The sequence below is a fragment of the Hyla sarda genome, chromosome 4, assembly GCF_029499605.1.
Source record: "Hyla sarda isolate aHylSar1 chromosome 4, aHylSar1.hap1, whole genome shotgun sequence".
Classification (NCBI taxonomy): domain Eukaryota; kingdom Metazoa; phylum Chordata; class Amphibia; order Anura; family Hylidae; genus Hyla; species Hyla sarda.
The window spans coordinates 331766281-331784440 of record NC_079192.1 but is presented as its reverse complement, the minus strand read 5'-3'; the positions used below and the strand labels follow the sequence as shown (position 1 = coordinate 331784440).

The 18160-nt window shown below is 40.5% G+C and overlaps 1 protein-coding gene across 1 annotated transcript in view; it reads left to right on the top strand.

Moving 5' to 3' along the window:
* Positions 1-18160, top strand: part of TGFBI (transforming growth factor beta induced) — an 85159-nt gene that overhangs the window by 29680 nt on the left and 37319 nt on the right. Inside the window, exons 6-11 of the mRNA XM_056575082.1 lie at positions 1232-1378; positions 1836-1980; positions 5368-5580; positions 6917-7054; positions 10078-10223; positions 16882-17018. Of these exons, the coding sequence (XP_056431057.1) occupies positions 1232-1378; positions 1836-1980; positions 5368-5580; positions 6917-7054; positions 10078-10223; positions 16882-17018 (926 nt within the window). The remainder of the gene's footprint in view (positions 1-1231; positions 1379-1835; positions 1981-5367; positions 5581-6916; positions 7055-10077; positions 10224-16881; positions 17019-18160) is intronic.

Sequence of the window (18160 nt, the reverse complement as noted above, 5' to 3'; positions counted from 1 at the left end):
TGTGTGTGTCCCCTCAAAATAACTCATCGCACAGAGATTAATGCCTAAATCTTGGCAATAAAAGTGAGTACACCCCTAAGTGAAGATGTCCAAATTTGGCCCAAAATGTCTATATTTTTGTGGCCACCATTCTATTCCAGCACTGTCCTAAAACTCTAGAGCATGTTTACAAGAGCTTTACAGGTTGCCAATGGAGTCCTCTTCCACTTCTGCATGAGGACATCACAGAGCTGGTGAATGTTAGAGACCTTGCACACCCATACCTTGAGGATGCCCCACAGATGGTCAACAGAGTTTGGGTCTAGAGACATGCTTGGCCAGTCTATCACTTTTTCCCACAGCTTCTTAAGTAAGGTAGTGGTCTTTTTGGAGGTGTGTTTGGGGTCATTATCATGATGGAATACTGCCCTGCGGCCCAGTTTCTGAAGGAGGAGTTCATGCTCTGCTTCAGTATCTCACAGTTGGCATTCATGGTTCCCTCAATGAACTGTAGCACCAGCAGTACTCATGCAGCCCCAAACCATGACATTCCCAAAACCATGCTTGACTTTAGGCAAGACACACTTGTCTGTGCACTCCTCACCTGGTTGCCAGCACATATGCTTGAAACCATCTGAACCAATTGTCTTATCTGACCACAGGACATGGTTCCAGTAATCCATGCCCTTAGTTTGCTTGTCTTCAGCAAACTGTTTTGCAGAGTTTCTTGTGCATCATCTTTAGAAGAGGCTTCTTTCTGGGATGACAGCCATGCAGACATAAGAGGAAGAATTATGAATATTCAGAAGATGGGTTGGCATAGTGTGGCAAACAAGACAGAGGCAGGGTAGCTCGGCAAGCCGTCTCCCACCTCCAATGCACACAAGACTTTAGTCGCTAGCAGTGGGGGCAGTGTCTAGAAAACGGCTGGGCCAATTTTAGTAAGTTCAACATCATTTGACTCAGGTTTACCTGCACTATAACCCAGTTTTTTGTGTATTGTGTCAGTTTCCCTTTAACCTAACAAAGCCTATAAAAATATATTGAACTGACAGGAACATTTTATGTAAAAAAAACATCATTGCAGTAGAAAGAATTTGATGAAGACTCTGGGAACCAAACATGGAGCCCATCATAGTCGTAGCCCTGGGTTTTCTTAAGAAAAGTGATTCAACTCTTGTCAATGCCTTTTTTAAGTCCAAAATGTATTATACTATTCTAATGTTTTTTCTCTTATTTTCCTTGGTTACAGATTGTTACAGTAAATTGTGCCCGGCTCATTAAAGCAGACCACCATGCCACCAATGGTGTAGTCCACGTAATTGATAAAGTAATTACAGCAGTCACAAATAGCCTTGATCAAGTGGTTGAAACAGAAGAAAGTCTGGAAACATTAAGGGTATGTTTATGTTAATGGTGCATTGCCAGCTCTATTTCATAAAACAACATTTGTGGCTTTTAACGTCGTCTTTAGTGTAATTATATGGTACTGTTACAATTACAAGCTATGATCTCATAAATCTGTTACATTGTGCTGACAGTGGTTGTAGGGTTTTCAGTAGGTTGACCACACTGAAGCTGGTTTCATGAATGACCAACTCGCAGCTAATCATTTGGTTGTGGTGGTTCACCGTGAGAACGTCTAGGAACTGTCTGAGCAAAAAGCCGAAGAAGGTCTGGAAATCTGGCATTTACAATTCCATTAAACTGCAGCAACAATTTGAACAATATCAACATCCTAGTGAAGGTTTCCTGTTACATGTACTGTATATCTATATGTTAGCATATACTACGTAGAAATCCAGCAAATAACATGAATTTTTACTTAACGCTGTCAAATAATGTTACATTTGCAGGCCGCTGTGGCAGCTGCAGGCCTTGAAACAATGCTACAGTCAGAAGATAAACAGTACACTCTGCTTGCTCCCACCAATGAAGCCTTTGAAAAAGTTCCACAAGAAACTCTGACCAGAATCCTTGGAGATCCTGAAGCACTTAAAGGCGAGATACTTTTGTAACACCTTTTATCCTTTTATTTGCACAATAAGCTCTGTATGGTTGTAGTGACACGAGATGACCAGTTGGTGCGTAATAAAATTTTTTCTTTAATCTTACATTAAAGAAAACCAATAAAGGAAACATTTGTATTTGTAATACTAGGTTTCTGTACATAACTTAAATTATAGAAGTTTTAGCAAAAGCCAAAATGTGGATAGGTTATATATCCTACCACAGGGTTCACCAACTAGTGGTTCAGGGGCCCATGTGGCTCTAAATACAGTTTTGTCTCATTGGAGGAGATTTATCAAAGGATTTAGACAGTTTTTTCCCGTCTAAAATTGTTGCACGGAAAGTCGCAGTATAAATACGTACGACTTTTTTGCAACTTTTTCTTTAGATGATTTTTAGTACATGATGTATTCTAAGCTATTTTAGATGGAAAAATGCATTCGTGCTGAATTTATCAATAGCGACTTTACCATACTGAAGCAGGTTTAAATACAGTCTAAACCATAGATCTCGAAGTCTGTGTGCAGAATTTATCAAGAGCCTTGCGACTTTTGATAAATTAGGCGCACAATAGACCGGCCTTACACTATGTAGGTTGGTCTATATTGATCCGGAAAATAGACAACTTTGATCAATTCCCCCCCCCCCCCATTGTGTCTAAGGTTGGTGATATCTGCTACTTTAAAGGAAAACTATCAGCCAGTTCACCCACACTAAACCCAATATACTGGGTGATAGTGTGGGTGAACTGGAGTCCATAAAGTGTTCCCTTACTTTAGTCTGTGCCCTGGCCCCTGAGTTCTCCCCCACTAAAGTTCTGTTTTTTCTCTCTGCAGTAACACTTTGAAAGTGGTCCCCAGGCGTCCATATCATTTTGGGTCACGGAGGAAGGTTCCTAAGACCGCCCCCGTGGTTTGCATGTTCATTTTCTTCAACTCCACGTCCTAGTGACGTCATATGCCCCCGGAGCACAGCACTCTTTCTGCAAAGCGCATGCGCCTGAAGTTTTAACGCAGCTCTCACGTCCTGATGACATAAGAGCTGTGCGTCCGGAGAGCACTCTGCGCCAGGCCCTCGCTACTACCAACTTCGGTAGTGAGGGCCCAACGCATGCGCAGTTACACTGCGAAGAGCGCTTTCTGGATGCACAGTTCTCACATCATCAGGTCGTGAGAGCCGCGTAAAAACTTCAGGAGCATGCACTCTGCAGACAGAGCGCTGTGCTCCGGGGGCATGTGACTCCACGTCACGAGGATGTGGAGTTGAAGAAAATACATATGCAAACCACGGGGGCGGGCTTAGGCCCGTTCCTCCGGGACCCAAAATTATATGGACGCCGCAGGACCACCTTCAAAATGCTACTGCAGAGAGGACAAACAGAACTTTAGTGGGGGAGAACTCAGCGGACGGGGCACACACTAAAGTAAGTTAATGCTTTATGGACTCCAGTTCACCCACACTATCACCCAGTATATTGGGTTTAATGTGAGGGAACTGGCTGACAGTTTTCCTTTAAAGAGCTTCCTTGCTTTACAAATTAATTTTAAGCCTTATAATATGTTTTCATTCACATGACTACACAGGCTTCATCTTCAATTCCTTGCAAAACATATGTAACCAACACACTTGGATGCTATTTTTTACATTGTTGCAAATACAGAAATCTCAGATATGGGACTAAAATGTTTGCTCAGTAGTTCTGCCTTAATGAAACATATCTTAAAAATAAAAGTAAACTATTTTATATAATGATATATTTTTCTAAATCAATCAGAGGAATCCTTTAGTGTTGAGAGAAAAAGATATGTAATCACCATGTGATCTGCATTTCTACAACATATACCAATACAAGTCTATACATACCTAGAATTTTGTTGTTAAAAAAGCATTTACAGAATTTACTAAGCTGTCTGAAAGTATATGGAACACAGCACCAAACAAATGTGTTGCCAATTTAAACAATAGAGAGGATGAAACAATCTTTCAAGATATAAATCCAAAACAAAGTGTGGCAAAAGATGTTGGTTGTTCCCAGGCAGCCATGTATAATTATTATTGCAAGAATAAACAAAAAAGGAATGTCATAAAATTAAAACATACAGGTAGACCAAAGAAGACATAAAAGCATCAAGATAACAAAAAAATTTACGGAAACAGCCGTCAATATTTGTGGCAGAACTGTCAGAACTAGGCTGAATGAACCAAGCAATAACAGATAGAGTAAAAAAAAATGCAAATTGGACTGAAAAGAAGTGATCATGGAAGGTAGGGGATTGGATGAAAGGAATATTGAATTATAAATCTGCAATGAGCAAGGAAATTATGTTGGAACTTTTTGTCTGGTGTTGTTATAATGAAATATACAATATAAAGATGATACCTGAAGTAAACAATGGCATTTCTCCATCATTTTTTATATGAGGTTGCATGTTGAGTAAAGGGCCAGAGGAAATGTCAATTTTTATCTCAACAGTCAATGCACAGATATACAAATACATTTTTAATCCTTTTATTTTTCCATAAATAGAAAATAGTTTATTGATAAAATAGCCATGTTTCAGAATAAAAAATCATCTTCCCGCAGAGGAAAGACATATCAAGTCAATACCATGACTTGCAAACACTATAAATCTAATTGAAAATTTACATTGGAATTTTATGAAATTCAGTCCATGACAAAGCTTCAATAAAGCTGTAGCCAGCTTGATACGCAATACTGTATAATATTAGTGAAGGCAATGCTTCAAAGAATTCAGAAAGTCATAGCAGTAATAGGAACAACAAAGTACTAAGTAACATTTTTGTATCTTTTCCATATCTTCAATCCATCTAATTTTCTCTGCTTGATCTGGAAAAACAGCAAAGGTTTAAAATATTGCGCAAAAAAAGATGTGACAGGTCATTTTTCATAGCAGTTCCGCATACATTGAAATCAATAGGAGCTTGATATGATATAAGAAGCCGCATGAAAATATGGCCATAAATTCAGAGTTGGTTTGTGACATAGTTTTTGCAGGGGGATTTTAAGAAGTTTCGCTTAAGCGTGTGAATATACCCCAACAGAGGTGGTTCCACATTTTTTGCCAGGTATTGAATTACCCTTCCCATACCATCATGCCAATCAGAGACTCTGGTCACAGCTATGACACCAGAGGACGTTACCTTTGACATGTCTGGCAGGAGGAATGCAGATTATCCATAGACTCCTATAAACGTGCTTGTTTGGCTCTTCTGACGTGGAATGGCAGGCCTCCTAAGAATAACTTTGTAGGATTCCATTGATAATACCAGTATCCATTAACATGATCTATAGATTGCCAAAAACTTCATATTTAACTGGGGTATCTAAAAAATGAACTGTTATATTTTTTTTTTTAGATCTCTTACACCACCATCTCTTACACTCTGCTCAGTGCTCTGAAGCCATTATTGCTGGATCTTCCATTGAAACCATTGAAGGAACTCCCCTTGAAGTAGGTTGTCTTGGTGATGAGCTCACACTTAATGGAAAGGCAATCATTTCTAAGAAAGATGTTCTGGCTACTAATGGAGTTGTTCACTTTATTGATGAACTGTTGATTCCAGATTCAGGTATAGTTAATATTATTTCATATATTAGCATCAATTATTTTAAATCTGTCAATAGGTCCATGCATCTGTATTAACATATTACACATTTGTTATAACTGACACTACTTTACTACTCTTCTTTTTATTTAGGAGAAAATTAGTTTAAAGAAAATGCATTGTTTAAGAATTCACTGGAACAATTAAAAAGCCATGGACTTTGATAGCATACACTAGATCATGTTATTAGCTGAAGACACATATGAGATGATCTTTGTAAGTTACATGCATTATTAGTGTAGATGTGTTATGCATGGCAAATATAAACATAATAACCATGTATTATTCATTTAGGCCCCATTCACATCATGTATTTGGGCATATGGTAGGGTTTACACTGACAAACTGTCATAAAGTGATGGCAATGTATCATTTTGTTCTCAATGGGCCCAGTGACTTATATGGGCCAAACATGATCTAGTTGTAACTGCAATTTCCCAAACATAACCCGTTTCTGTGCAGAACTCAAAAACATGGTCTACCATGCTTCTGAGTCCCATACAGAAATTAAATACATACAGGAAATTGAACAAACTTAAAGGGGTACTCTGCTGCTAGACATCTTATCTCCTATGCAAAGGATAGGGGATAAGATGTCTGATCGTGGGGTTCCGGCCAATGGGGACCTCAGCAAACTCAGCTGTGGCAGCACGGACATCTGGTGCACGAAGCGAACTTCGCTCCTTGCCGGATGACTGGCAATGCAGTGTGGAGGTTCATGATGTCACGGCCAAGTCCTGCTCGTTATTTCACGGCCATGCCCCTTCAATGCAAGTCTATGGGAGGGGGCGTGATGTCCATCATGCCCCCTCCCATAGACTTACATTGAGGGGAAGTGGCCATGACATCACAAGCGCAGCATGGCCGTGACATCACGAGCCTCCGGCGCTGTACCCGATGCTCTAAACGAACGCCAGGTGCAGCTGGGAGATCACGAGGGTCCCCAGCGGCGGGTCCCCAGCTTTCAGACATCTTATCCCCTATCCTTTGGATAGGGGATAAAATGTCAAGGGGTGGAGTACCCATTTTATTAAAATTAGACTGTGTTCAGCCCATCAAAGTCACTAGGCCCATCAGGAACATTTAAGGTTACATGTCAGTGTTCTGTTTTGGTAGGTTGCCAACATATAGCGACATGTATGCCCCAAATGAAGATGTGAATGAGGCTTTAGATATATTGTATACTATTATAATTTACTTAGTTGTACAGTATTGTATTGAATTTTTTAAATTATAATGTTTAATAAATATTACACTTAGACCAATGGTAGACTCAAATAAATGTAACTTTCTTTTACAGCTAAAACCTTATCTGAGTTGGGCAAAGATTCTGTGGCTTCTACAGCTATTGACCTCTTCCAGCAAGCTGGACTTAACTCTCACCTTGCTGTAAATGAACGAGTTACAGTCATAGCTCCCCACAACAATGCTTTTAAAGGTTTGTGTCTGGGACTTTGGCCCATTTCCCCACTGTTTTAAGTTCTAATTGGCTGAAATAGTTTTAACAATTTAAAATGTAAATTTGGATAGACTAAATATCTACAGGAGAGCAATTGACTCCTGTAAAGGGAAATGTATAGCTCATCACTTACATGCTGCCTGAACCATGGGTCGTCAGGGCGGTCTCCAATGCCTTTTTCGCGCCCCTCTGACGATGATTTATAGATCTCTGCCCAAACAGGGAGAGATCTATCAATTAAGGCTAATGGGGTGGAGAGAAGCCCCAAGGCCACCCTGATGACTTGTCATTCAGGGGGCATAACAGGTTCCCTTTAATGGCGCTGTGATCACTGGGGAGATTTAAGCAAGCATTGACCAGCTGATCATTGGGGTGGTATTAGTATGAGAATGGGTGATCAGACTGAGTCGCAGTTTTAGATGTTTTTGCCTAGTTGTGCCAATGCTGCTGAATGCTCAGGTTCCTTTGCTTCCCTGAAACCTAATACATATGTTGTTAGAGTGACAGGAAGGCTTTACGGAGAGGTTATCACTAATGTTCCCAGAGGAATAAAGGTTTTGTGGATATTTTAACCTTCTTGGCTCCAAAGCAGTATTGTTTTCCAAGACCCTAAACCTTTCACTAACATTTTGCTTCTAGTTTAACAGCATTAAAGATCAGTATTGTCTAAAATAAGACAAAAAACATACTCCTGTGTTATTATATAATTTTTTTTTAAATCAACCAAATAAATAAATAAACAAACTGTAGTCATAGTAGAGCAGGGGAGATCTATCTCCCATAGTATTTCTCCTAAGTGAATATATGGCAGGCTGGAAGAAATGTAACCAGGCAACAGACAAACTGGGAATGGTGGCCTTGGGACCTTGGTTGACTTGGAACTTAGTTCCATTTAGCTTTCTCATAACCCTGACCAGCCTCCCTGTCCAAACAACTAGAAAAACACCTCCACAACATGATGCTGCCACCACCAGTCATGACCATCAGTCTGGGTTTCAACAGACTAGACAGTCTTGTTTCTTAGTCTGAGCATCCTTTAGGTGCTTTTTTGCAAACTCCAGGTGGGCTTTAATGTGTATTTTAGAGTAGTAGAGGCTTCTTTCTGGCCACTCTGCCATGAAGCCCAGATTACGAAGTGTTGCAGTGATGGATGACTTTCTTATCAAGGCCCTTTCTCACAGATTACTTAGCTTGGTGCTGCGGCCAGCTCGAGAAAGAGTTCTAGATATTTCCAATATCTTCCATTTAAGAATTACATTTCCAGATATTAGCCTAGACCCTGTTCTCTACATATATATATATATATATATATATATATACATATATATATATATATATATATAGTGCATGCTGTGTCCAAGCCTATGGGTTGAACTGAGTTATTTAAATTGTATAAAGCACCAAGTCGTTAGTTATCCCATGGTATTAAGCAATATTGCATTACGACTTCATAACAGATAATTAGAAGTGGGGATTAAAGGTTTATTTTATATGTGGTACAGGGTGTGATGCAGGGCAGATGGAATAACCCCAGGGGCAGATGACATTAACACCTCGTGTTTGTGATGCCAGGGCGTGGTTTATCCTCTACACCACCCAAAGGAATACCACTGGATCCTTGACTATGCACAGGGGCAATAATGACTCCGACACCAAGTTAAGGAACAAAGGTAGCTTTACTGAACTAGACAGGTGGAATAGTCCATACAGCTTAGCCAGGCCCACTGAGGTGACCAGTGACTTCAGAGACTTTAGGGTTTGCTGGGACTTGCAGTGGACTGGGACAATTTTGATGCAGGCCATGCCGACTGAAGACAGGTTGACTTTGACTGACTTGACTGAGACTGACTATACCCCGTTTGTTGCTTACCAGGCTCTGACTGGGACCTGGGGGTAGTGGACTTGTAGACTCGTGGCTGTGTGATTGACTTGGACTCCAGACACACTCTGAAGACTTGACTGCACTGGCCTCAGCAAAGACTTAACTGGAAATCAAGAGCAAAATGACATTGAGCTAGCTCCTCCCAGGGCTTATATGGGGGAGACTAGGAGGGGTCAGGGGAAGGTCACATGGTCATTGATACCTCACTGAGTTACAATCACATGACACTGTTTAATCACATGTCAACGGTTCTTAAAGACATAACACTTTTATATACAATACACAGCATAAAGTTAACAATACAGGGGGGAACAGGTGCAGGGGGCCCAGGGGACACCTCAGGGAGGCTGCTGACAGGGCAGCTAGGGTGCAGGGGTACAACTCCTATATCAGGCTACCACATATATGTTTATTTTAATTACATACAGATAGATAGTGTTGATAGATATAGATAGTAATATGTTCTGCAATAATCCAGCATTCTGTGTTAAAGTTGCTGTTAAGCTTTTTCTACGTGTCATGCTGCATGGTCCTTTGCAGAGGTGGGACCCCTTTCATAAGGACTTTGACTAGAACCGTGTTGGCCATCCTGTAGCTTGGGGCTGTATTTCTGTGTTGTGCAGTCATTATATGAGGTGCACATTGCTTGCTTGCTGTTCAGGTTAGTAGGGATTCTGAGAAAAGTAGGTTATAACCTCCAAAAGGACCAGTGGAGGCACATGGTAATTCCCATACTAAGTGACTGCTAGAAACCCGCAAATGGGTTAAGGCAGGATAGGCTGTGGCAGTGAAAGCAGATTGCGCAACTTGACTTGATAGAAACGCCAGTGGAGATCAAATTCCATGATCGTGGATAACTCATGAAAGTCATGACACTGTTCAATATGGTTAATTGTGTAACTGCAATTACACAGCGTCATTTTGGGAAAAGCATTTTACAATGTTAATAGGGTGTAAACAATTTAACCAAAGAGTTCCTAAATCCTGCCATGGGAATTACTACATGCTTTTCAGAATGACTTCTCTATCACAATTAAGTCTTGACTTTAGCTAAAAAAAATTGTTCTATATGCCATTGTGTTTGTCTCTCAAATGACTTCTCACATTTTCTGTTATTTAGCTGGAACACCTGTCATTGACAGAGACATGAAAAATCTGCTTCAGAGTCACATAATAAAAGAACAACTCTCTTCCAAATATCTTTATCATGGGCAAGTCTTAGAGACGGTTGGTGGAAAAAAGCTTCGAGTCTTTGTGTACCGTAATGTAAGTATGATATATTTATCAGTATTTTTCCCTGATAATTGTACCAGTTTTTAGGTTGTCTATCTAAAACAAAAGACAGACAGTGCTCCATAGTGTGATACCGCCATTACACAAAGGGGGCTCAGGCACAGGTGGTGCTTACCATAACGGGTTATACTCCGCCAAGTGCAACAATGGATTAAGGCAATGTTAGCGAGGTGACTGCAGCCGCTCCACGTCCAAATTGATACAAACAAAAGAACTTGACCTCCAACGTGTCGACGGGATTCAAGGCACTGGACTCACAAGTAAAGGGATCTGATGTTTCTTCACCCATGATGCAACGCGTTTCACAGTAGGACTACTTCATCAGGCATGATGAAGCAGTCCTACTGTGAAACACGTTGCATCATGGGTGAATAAACGTCAGATCCCTTTAATTGTGTGCCCAGCGCCTTGAATCCCGTCGACAAGTTGGAGGTCAAGTTCTTTTGTTTGTATCTATCTATCATCTATCTTTTTTATGTTTTTCACTCTCTTTTAAATATCAGCTTTACAACTCATATAAGCACGAATTACTCTCCATTAATTCAGATCTGCCAGTATTACAAACTCCAATCAGTGACTTGTCCAACATTTATTGTGTTGCGATACAAGAAGTATTCTATTCTCTATTTGTGTGACAATTACTTTTTATTTTAGATGCACATTTTAAAATACATATGTGAATTCAAGACAGATCTTCTTACATCGTATTACTTCTTACAATTCATGTAGCCTAATTTATTTTATCAGGTTGTAGCATGTAAGCTATATTTCCTAAAGTGTTTACAACAAACAAATATGTATTGCAGATAGTTTATATCTATATTTTAAAACTAAAATAAGAACCAATAAAAAGTATGGTTGGTGGGAGTCATAAAATCAAAAGTCGTTTCCGGTTAAATTAGAAAATGTGCTTGATGTCATTTCTGTAAATTTTCACTTTAGTCGGTGATGGCATCACTTATGATCTATAAACATTCCTAATTCTGTGACATAAGTATTATGTGTTCCATATTTGTCCATCATTTTTAATCCTGTTGACCTAAGTCAAGGCCCAATAGCAGAATACCCAACTAATACATCTACACAGACTTGAACATACATATCTGTAGGAAATTAGGATAGGGTTCCAAGATTTTATTGGATGTGACAGCAATGACATATGGATATATATATATACATATATATATATATATATATATATATATATATATGTATATTGATGGGCATCCAAGTACAAAAAACTGTGTTTCGACCCCAGTAGGTCCCCTCCGGCATGCTTAACAAAAACCCAAACATATTTTTTGTGTTTGGATGCTAGTAAAGATATAGATATATCTGTACTTAGATGCTGTCAGACTCACTATTTGATTGACAGATTGGGCCAGTTGATGGGATTACTGAACTCCGGTTAAATTAGAAAATGTGCTTGATGTCATTTCTGTAAATTTTCACTTTAGTCGGTGATGGCATCACTTATGATCTATAAACATTCCTAATTCTGTGACATAAGTATTATGTGTTCCATATTTGTCCATCATTTTTAATCCTGTTGACCTAAGTCAAGGCCCAATAGCAGAATACCCAACTAATACATCTACACAGACTTGAACATACATATCTGTAGGAAATTAGGATAGGGTTCCAAGATTTTATTGGATGTGACAGCAATGACATATGGATATATATATATATACATATATATATATATATATATATATATATATATATATATATATATGTATATTGATGGGCATCCAAGTACAAAAAACTGTGTTTCGACCCCAGTAGGTCCCCTCCGGCATGCTTAACAAAAACCCGAAAATATTTTTTGTGTTTGGATGCTAGTAAAGATATAGATATATCTGTACTTAGATGCTGTCAGACTCACTATTTGATTGACAGATTGGGCCAGTTGATGGGATTACTGAACTCCTAGCTCTGCATATTTCCATTCAAGTTCCTTGTGAACCCTACATTGGTGCTTTTGGACTTTTGGACTCTCTTGTTTCTAGTCAACATTTGACAAGGATCTGAATTCATGGCACGATGCATGCCCACTTGCTTGCATAGTCACTGCTGAATTGTCACCATTCAGCAGCGGGATGACTTCTGGCTGTCCACCTTATTTGACCCTTGCTACCAGCACAAAATGGGGGCCTTTTAAACCCACTGAGAGGGATTACAAACTGACCTACTACAGAGACATCCTACGTAGTCAGTTGGCCAATGCCTATCTGCACCATCGTCCATCCTCTCGCAGGTCTGACTCGGGGGGCCCTCTGTGCTCACCTTCCACTGCCATGGCTGCTGGGGAGGGGTGGGGTGGCAGAAGCAGTACCATCTCCATCAGCAGCAGCCTGCATAGTGAAGCAACTGATCAGCAGCAGGTAGACCTGGAGCAGGACCTGAACAAGCAAGTGGTGGCATACATTGACATGCCCATGCCAACACACCTTGAAGATCCGCTGGACTTCTGGGCAGCCAAACTTGATTTGTGGCCGCAACTAGCAGAGTTTGCCCTGGAAAAGCTGTCCTGCCCGGCCAGTAGTGTGCCATCAGAGCGGGTGTTTAGTCATAGTAACTCCAAGGAGAACTCGTCTGTCCACGAAAAATGTGGAGAGACTGACCTTTGTAAAGGAGAATCAGGCATGGATCAGCCAGGATTTCTACCCAACAATACCTGATGCATCAGAGTAGATTGACCAACACTTCACCAATATGGATAGTGCAAAACATATTTAAGGTGCTGCTCCCCAGTTACAGACATTTCTCGGCATCAGACCACAAGTATTGAGTATATGAGCTAAAACATTACTTTTCTTAAGATAAAACATATGGACCCCAAAGTTTTTTGAAATCAAACAAAAGGAAAGGTGTGCAAAAAACACCATGTGCCACCTACACCACCAAGTATTGATGTGATGCAAAGACCTCTAAAAGGTGGAAGGGAACAACGTATGGTCCATTGTAAGCGGTGGGGCTAAAAACTTCCCCTGTAAGGTCCTACTCTCACATTATTTATTCCCTTCTTGGCAAGTGTTACTCGCCTTAAAAGGGCAGCCCCACATAGGAATTTCTCCCTATTTCCCCCTACAAACACTGCCATTTCCCAGGGATTTTAGGTGGAAATAGAAAGAGTTTCCTGTGTGGGGCTGCCCTTTTTGGGGTGAGTAACACTTGCCAAAAAGGGAATTAATAGGCCAGAGTAGGGCCTTACAGGGGAAGTTTTTATCCCCACCTGCTACAATGGACAATACATTGTTCCGTTCCACCTTTTTGAAGAAAGTGTTACTTGTCTTAAAAAGGGCAGCCCCATACAAGAACCAATACCTATTTCCCCCCTACAAACACTGCCATTTCCCAGGGTTTTTAGTGGAAATAGAGAGTTTCCTGTGTGGGGCTGCCCTTTTTAGGATGAGTAACACTTGCCAAGGGTGAGAGTAGGGCCTTACAGGGGAGGTTTTTACCCCCACCTGCTACAATGGACAATATGTTGTTCCTTTCCACCTTTTTGAGGAAAGTGTTACTCGTCTTAAAAAGGGTGGCCCCACACAGGAACCAATCCCTATTTCCTCATACAAACCATGGGAAATGGCAGTGTTTGTAGGTGGAAATAGGGAGAGGTTCCTTTATGGGGCCACCCTTTTTTAGGCGAGTAACACATCCAAGAAGGGAAATATTAATGCGAGAGTAAGGCCTTACAGGGGAAGTGTTTACCCCCATCAGTTACAATGGACCATACGTTGCTCCCTTCTACCTTTTAGAGGTCTTTGCGTCACATCAATACTTGGTTGTGTAGGTAGCACATGGTGTTTTTTCCACACCTTTACTTTTGTAGATTTAAAAAAAATAAAAATTGGGGTCCATATATTTTATCCTAAGCATATTATTAAAAGTTAAGTTTTACGTAATGCATATCCTCAATACTTACTTGTGCACCCTAATACTTTTAAAAAAGAGACCATTTTCTTCTGCCTACCGTCCTCAGCTACTATTCTGATTCTACCACCCACCTGATGCCACCCATCTGATCCCAAGTTCTCCTTTTTTCACCCACCTTTATCACCAAGTACTGGTATTGCCACCCACCGCACCACTCTAGGTCACTTTCAGGACTACTGATGCTGTTGCTGCTGCCACCTCCAGGCTGTCTCATTCTGCCACCATATGTTCTCCCCATGCTGATGCCAACTCCAAGCTCTCATACTGCCACCATACGTTCTCCTCATGCTGCTGCCACCTCCAGGCTGTATCATTCAGCCACTATATGTTCTTCTCATGCTGCCACAAACTCCAGGCTGTGTCATTCAGCCACTATGTGGTCTCCTTATGCTGCTGCCAACTCCAGCCTGTGTCATTCAGCCACTATATGGTCTCCTCATGCTTCTGCCACCTCCAGGCTGTGTCATTTAGCCACTATTTTTTCTCCTCATGCTGCCACCAACTCCAGGCTGTGTCATTAAGCCACTATATGGTATTCTCATGCTGACGCCACCTCCACGCTGTGTCTTTCAGCCACTATATGTTCTCCTCATGCTGCCGCAAACTCCAGGCTGTCCACCACCTCCAGGCTGTGTCATTCAGCCACTATATGTTCTCCTCATGCTGCCGCAAACTCCAGGCTGTATCATTCAGCCACTATATGTTCTCCTCATGCTGCCGCCTACTTCACTCTGTGTCATTTTGCCACTATATGGTCTACTCATGCTGCCGCCACCTCCACGCTGTGTCATTCAGCCACAATATGTTCTCCTCATGCTGCCGCAAACTCCAGGCTGTGTCATTCAGCCACTCCTGAGGAAGCCGCCGTAGTGGGTGGCGGAATGCGTGGAGCAAGCTGTCCCCCTATCTCGCGGTGCAAACTGTCCTATGTCTGTGCACCCTTATATTTCTTCTATGGGTCCAAGTCCTTGAGTATATATTTTTTCAGTTATTTTCTTTATTTAATACTACACATTTCTTCTTTGGTTAGGAGTATAGGCTTGTCATATATACATATTTTCCGGTGCCTTCAGCACTCTTGCGTTATGTTGTTAAGTATATAGTGGCACTGTATTAATTATTGTCCAGGATCATTATTTAAATATTATATATATATATATATATGTATATATATATACTTTCTCTTTTGGTCACATTCTTGGTATTTTTTTTGTGTGAGGGCATTGCTTATATTATATCTATTTGCTATGCATATTGCTGTATTTATTCTTTGTGGACTTGGCAGGGTTTATTTGTATTGATCTTGTGGACAGTTTTCCACCGATACGCTATTTAGCGTCGGTTAGGGGGTTGAGGTAGGGTTACATCCCTTCTCTTTGTACATTTATTTGTGTGTTTTTAAGTGTTTTTAAGACGGTCTCTCCCTTTGTGGTTTTTCTAATAAAGTAATATTTATATTTATTTGTACATATGGTGGTGTGCATCTTTTGTGGTTGCCAGTCTTTTTCTTCTTTTTTCAATTGTGTAATGTTTGGGCAACCTCCTTGCACCCATGTTCATTATTTCAGCGGTGCCCATCGCTTTCTTTAGTGCATTCAGCCACTATATTCTGCTGCCAACTCCAGGCTGTGTCATTCAGCCACTAAGTGGTCTCCTCATGCTTCCGCCACCTCCAGGCTGTGTCATTCAGGCACTATATGTTCTCCTCATGCTGCCGCAAACTCCGGGCTGTGTCATTCAGCCACTATATGTTCTCCTCATGCTGCAGCCTACTCCACGCTGTGTCATTCAGCCACTAGATGGTCTCCTCATACTGATGCCCCCTCCAGCCACTGTCATTGTGCTGCTCTGCGATAGTGATTCTAATATGCAAGAAGAAGAAGGTGATTCTAATAGCTATGCCTCTGATCTGCATGTCATACTAAATAACAGTATTATTTCACTAACCCAGCACACACCCTATGCGTGTTACAGCAGGGCAAAGTGTTCTACACCCCTATTTAGGCTCTCTGTAGCCTGGAAATAGCCATTTTTAATAGTGATTTGCTGCAAATAAATTTGGATCAAACCCAATTTTTCTGAAAATTCGGTGAATCAACCGAACCAAATTTTTCAAAAATGCACTCATCTCTTTAAATGAGCTGTGAAATGGGACACCCCACACTCTGCTGACAATTGTAGTCCTGGGTTGGACCCCAGCCAAACAGACATGGATGGCCTGTCCTAAGGATAGGCCATCAATGTAAAACCCCTGGGAAAGTAACTTTAATTGAATAATTTTAAGCATGTTCTGATATCAGTGATAAAATTGGATGCAAAAATCTAAATTTATGGACACAAACAGAACAAGTAGCACATTTGTTATCGAATTAAAAGAAAATGGTAATGCGTTCATCTCCATTTTGGAAACAATCTAAAATATAGTAACAGTTTTATTATGCAGAGTGATAGAGGTACATGGACTATGATTTGAGTGATTTGAGTCCAAAATATAAATCGACACAACGTAATGAAGCATTTTGTCACAGCAACCCTTGTGCCTCCGTGTGAAAATTGGAAGCTTATTAATGTACAGAGAAGACCAATAGAATATTATGAAATCTAAATGAATTCACTGATGTCTGTGATGATATTTTGTTATTTGCCAATATAAATATTCATACAAGTAATAGAGTGTTATTACTTTTAGGCCCTTTGCATTGAAAACAGCTGTATTGATGCACATGATAAGAAAGGACGATATGGTACTCTGTTTATTGTCGACAAGTTGCTAACTCCTCCATCAGGAAATGTCATGGATGTCCTTAAAGCTGATAATCGCTTCAGGTACAACTTTAATCATGGGACCTATAACAGTAATATATATTTTTTTTTACATAGTAACCATTTATAACCTGCTGTATCACTGACACTGAAGTATTCATGTGGCTGAAATGTTTGTGTGAAAAAGTGTTTACTTTTAGAGTACTGTCACACGTAGCACATTAGACAATGTCCTTAGCGTCTGCCTCCTGCTGTGCTCCTGCATCCTGCTTTATCTGCTCGTAGCAGCAATCCGCCACTTTGATGAAAACACACAGTGATCTGCGAGTTGCCCTGTGTATGCGCAGTTTACTCACAGACATTGCAGATGCTCCCCCTGCTCCCTGAGCTAGGCCGAGAGTGTCCGCAATGTCTGTGAGTACGCTACGCATGCACACGGCAACTTGAGGATCACTGTCTGTCTGCTCGTAGCGGCGGATTGCTGCTACAAGCAGGCAAAGCAGGATGCACAGCACAGCAGAAGGCACACTCTAGGGATGGTTAGTAGCGCATCCGCAACATCAAATACGTTGCAGATGTGCTACTTGTGGCCCTCATTCTTACACTTTTTGTAAACTTTGCTCCTCATTGATGCAACTTTTAATAAAAGTTGATATGTAATTGTAGAACCTGCAGCTGAACAATTCAGGGCTTGTTCAGATGTGGTGGGATTTTAGCAGATTTGTGGTACAGACCATGTAGCTGAAATTCGTGGCAATTGCAATGCAATGCATGCGGATGGGGTTTTCATAAATCCCACAACATGTGGTGGAAAATATGTGTGTGGGAAAGTTTCATGTAACACTTGCCCATATCAATATGTTTGAAAATAATAGATTAGACATTGTGGAGTTTGCAGAACTAATAGATGAAAAGCAATCCAACTCCAAAGGTAAAAATATATTCATATGTGACTAAAAAACGAGAATTTAGTTAATCCATGTTAAAATCCAAGAAATAGCCCATGTGACATGTCAATAAATACAAAGAAAACAGTTTTCTTCGTGGAGTTTTTATTTTTTATTTTTTTATTGACATGTCAGGGGGGTTATTTCTAAGATTTGAACATGGATTAAATAAAGTCTCATTTTTTTTGTCACAAATAAATATCTTCTCCTTTGAAGCTGGATTGCTTTCCATCTGCATCACTACATGGGATCTGCCTT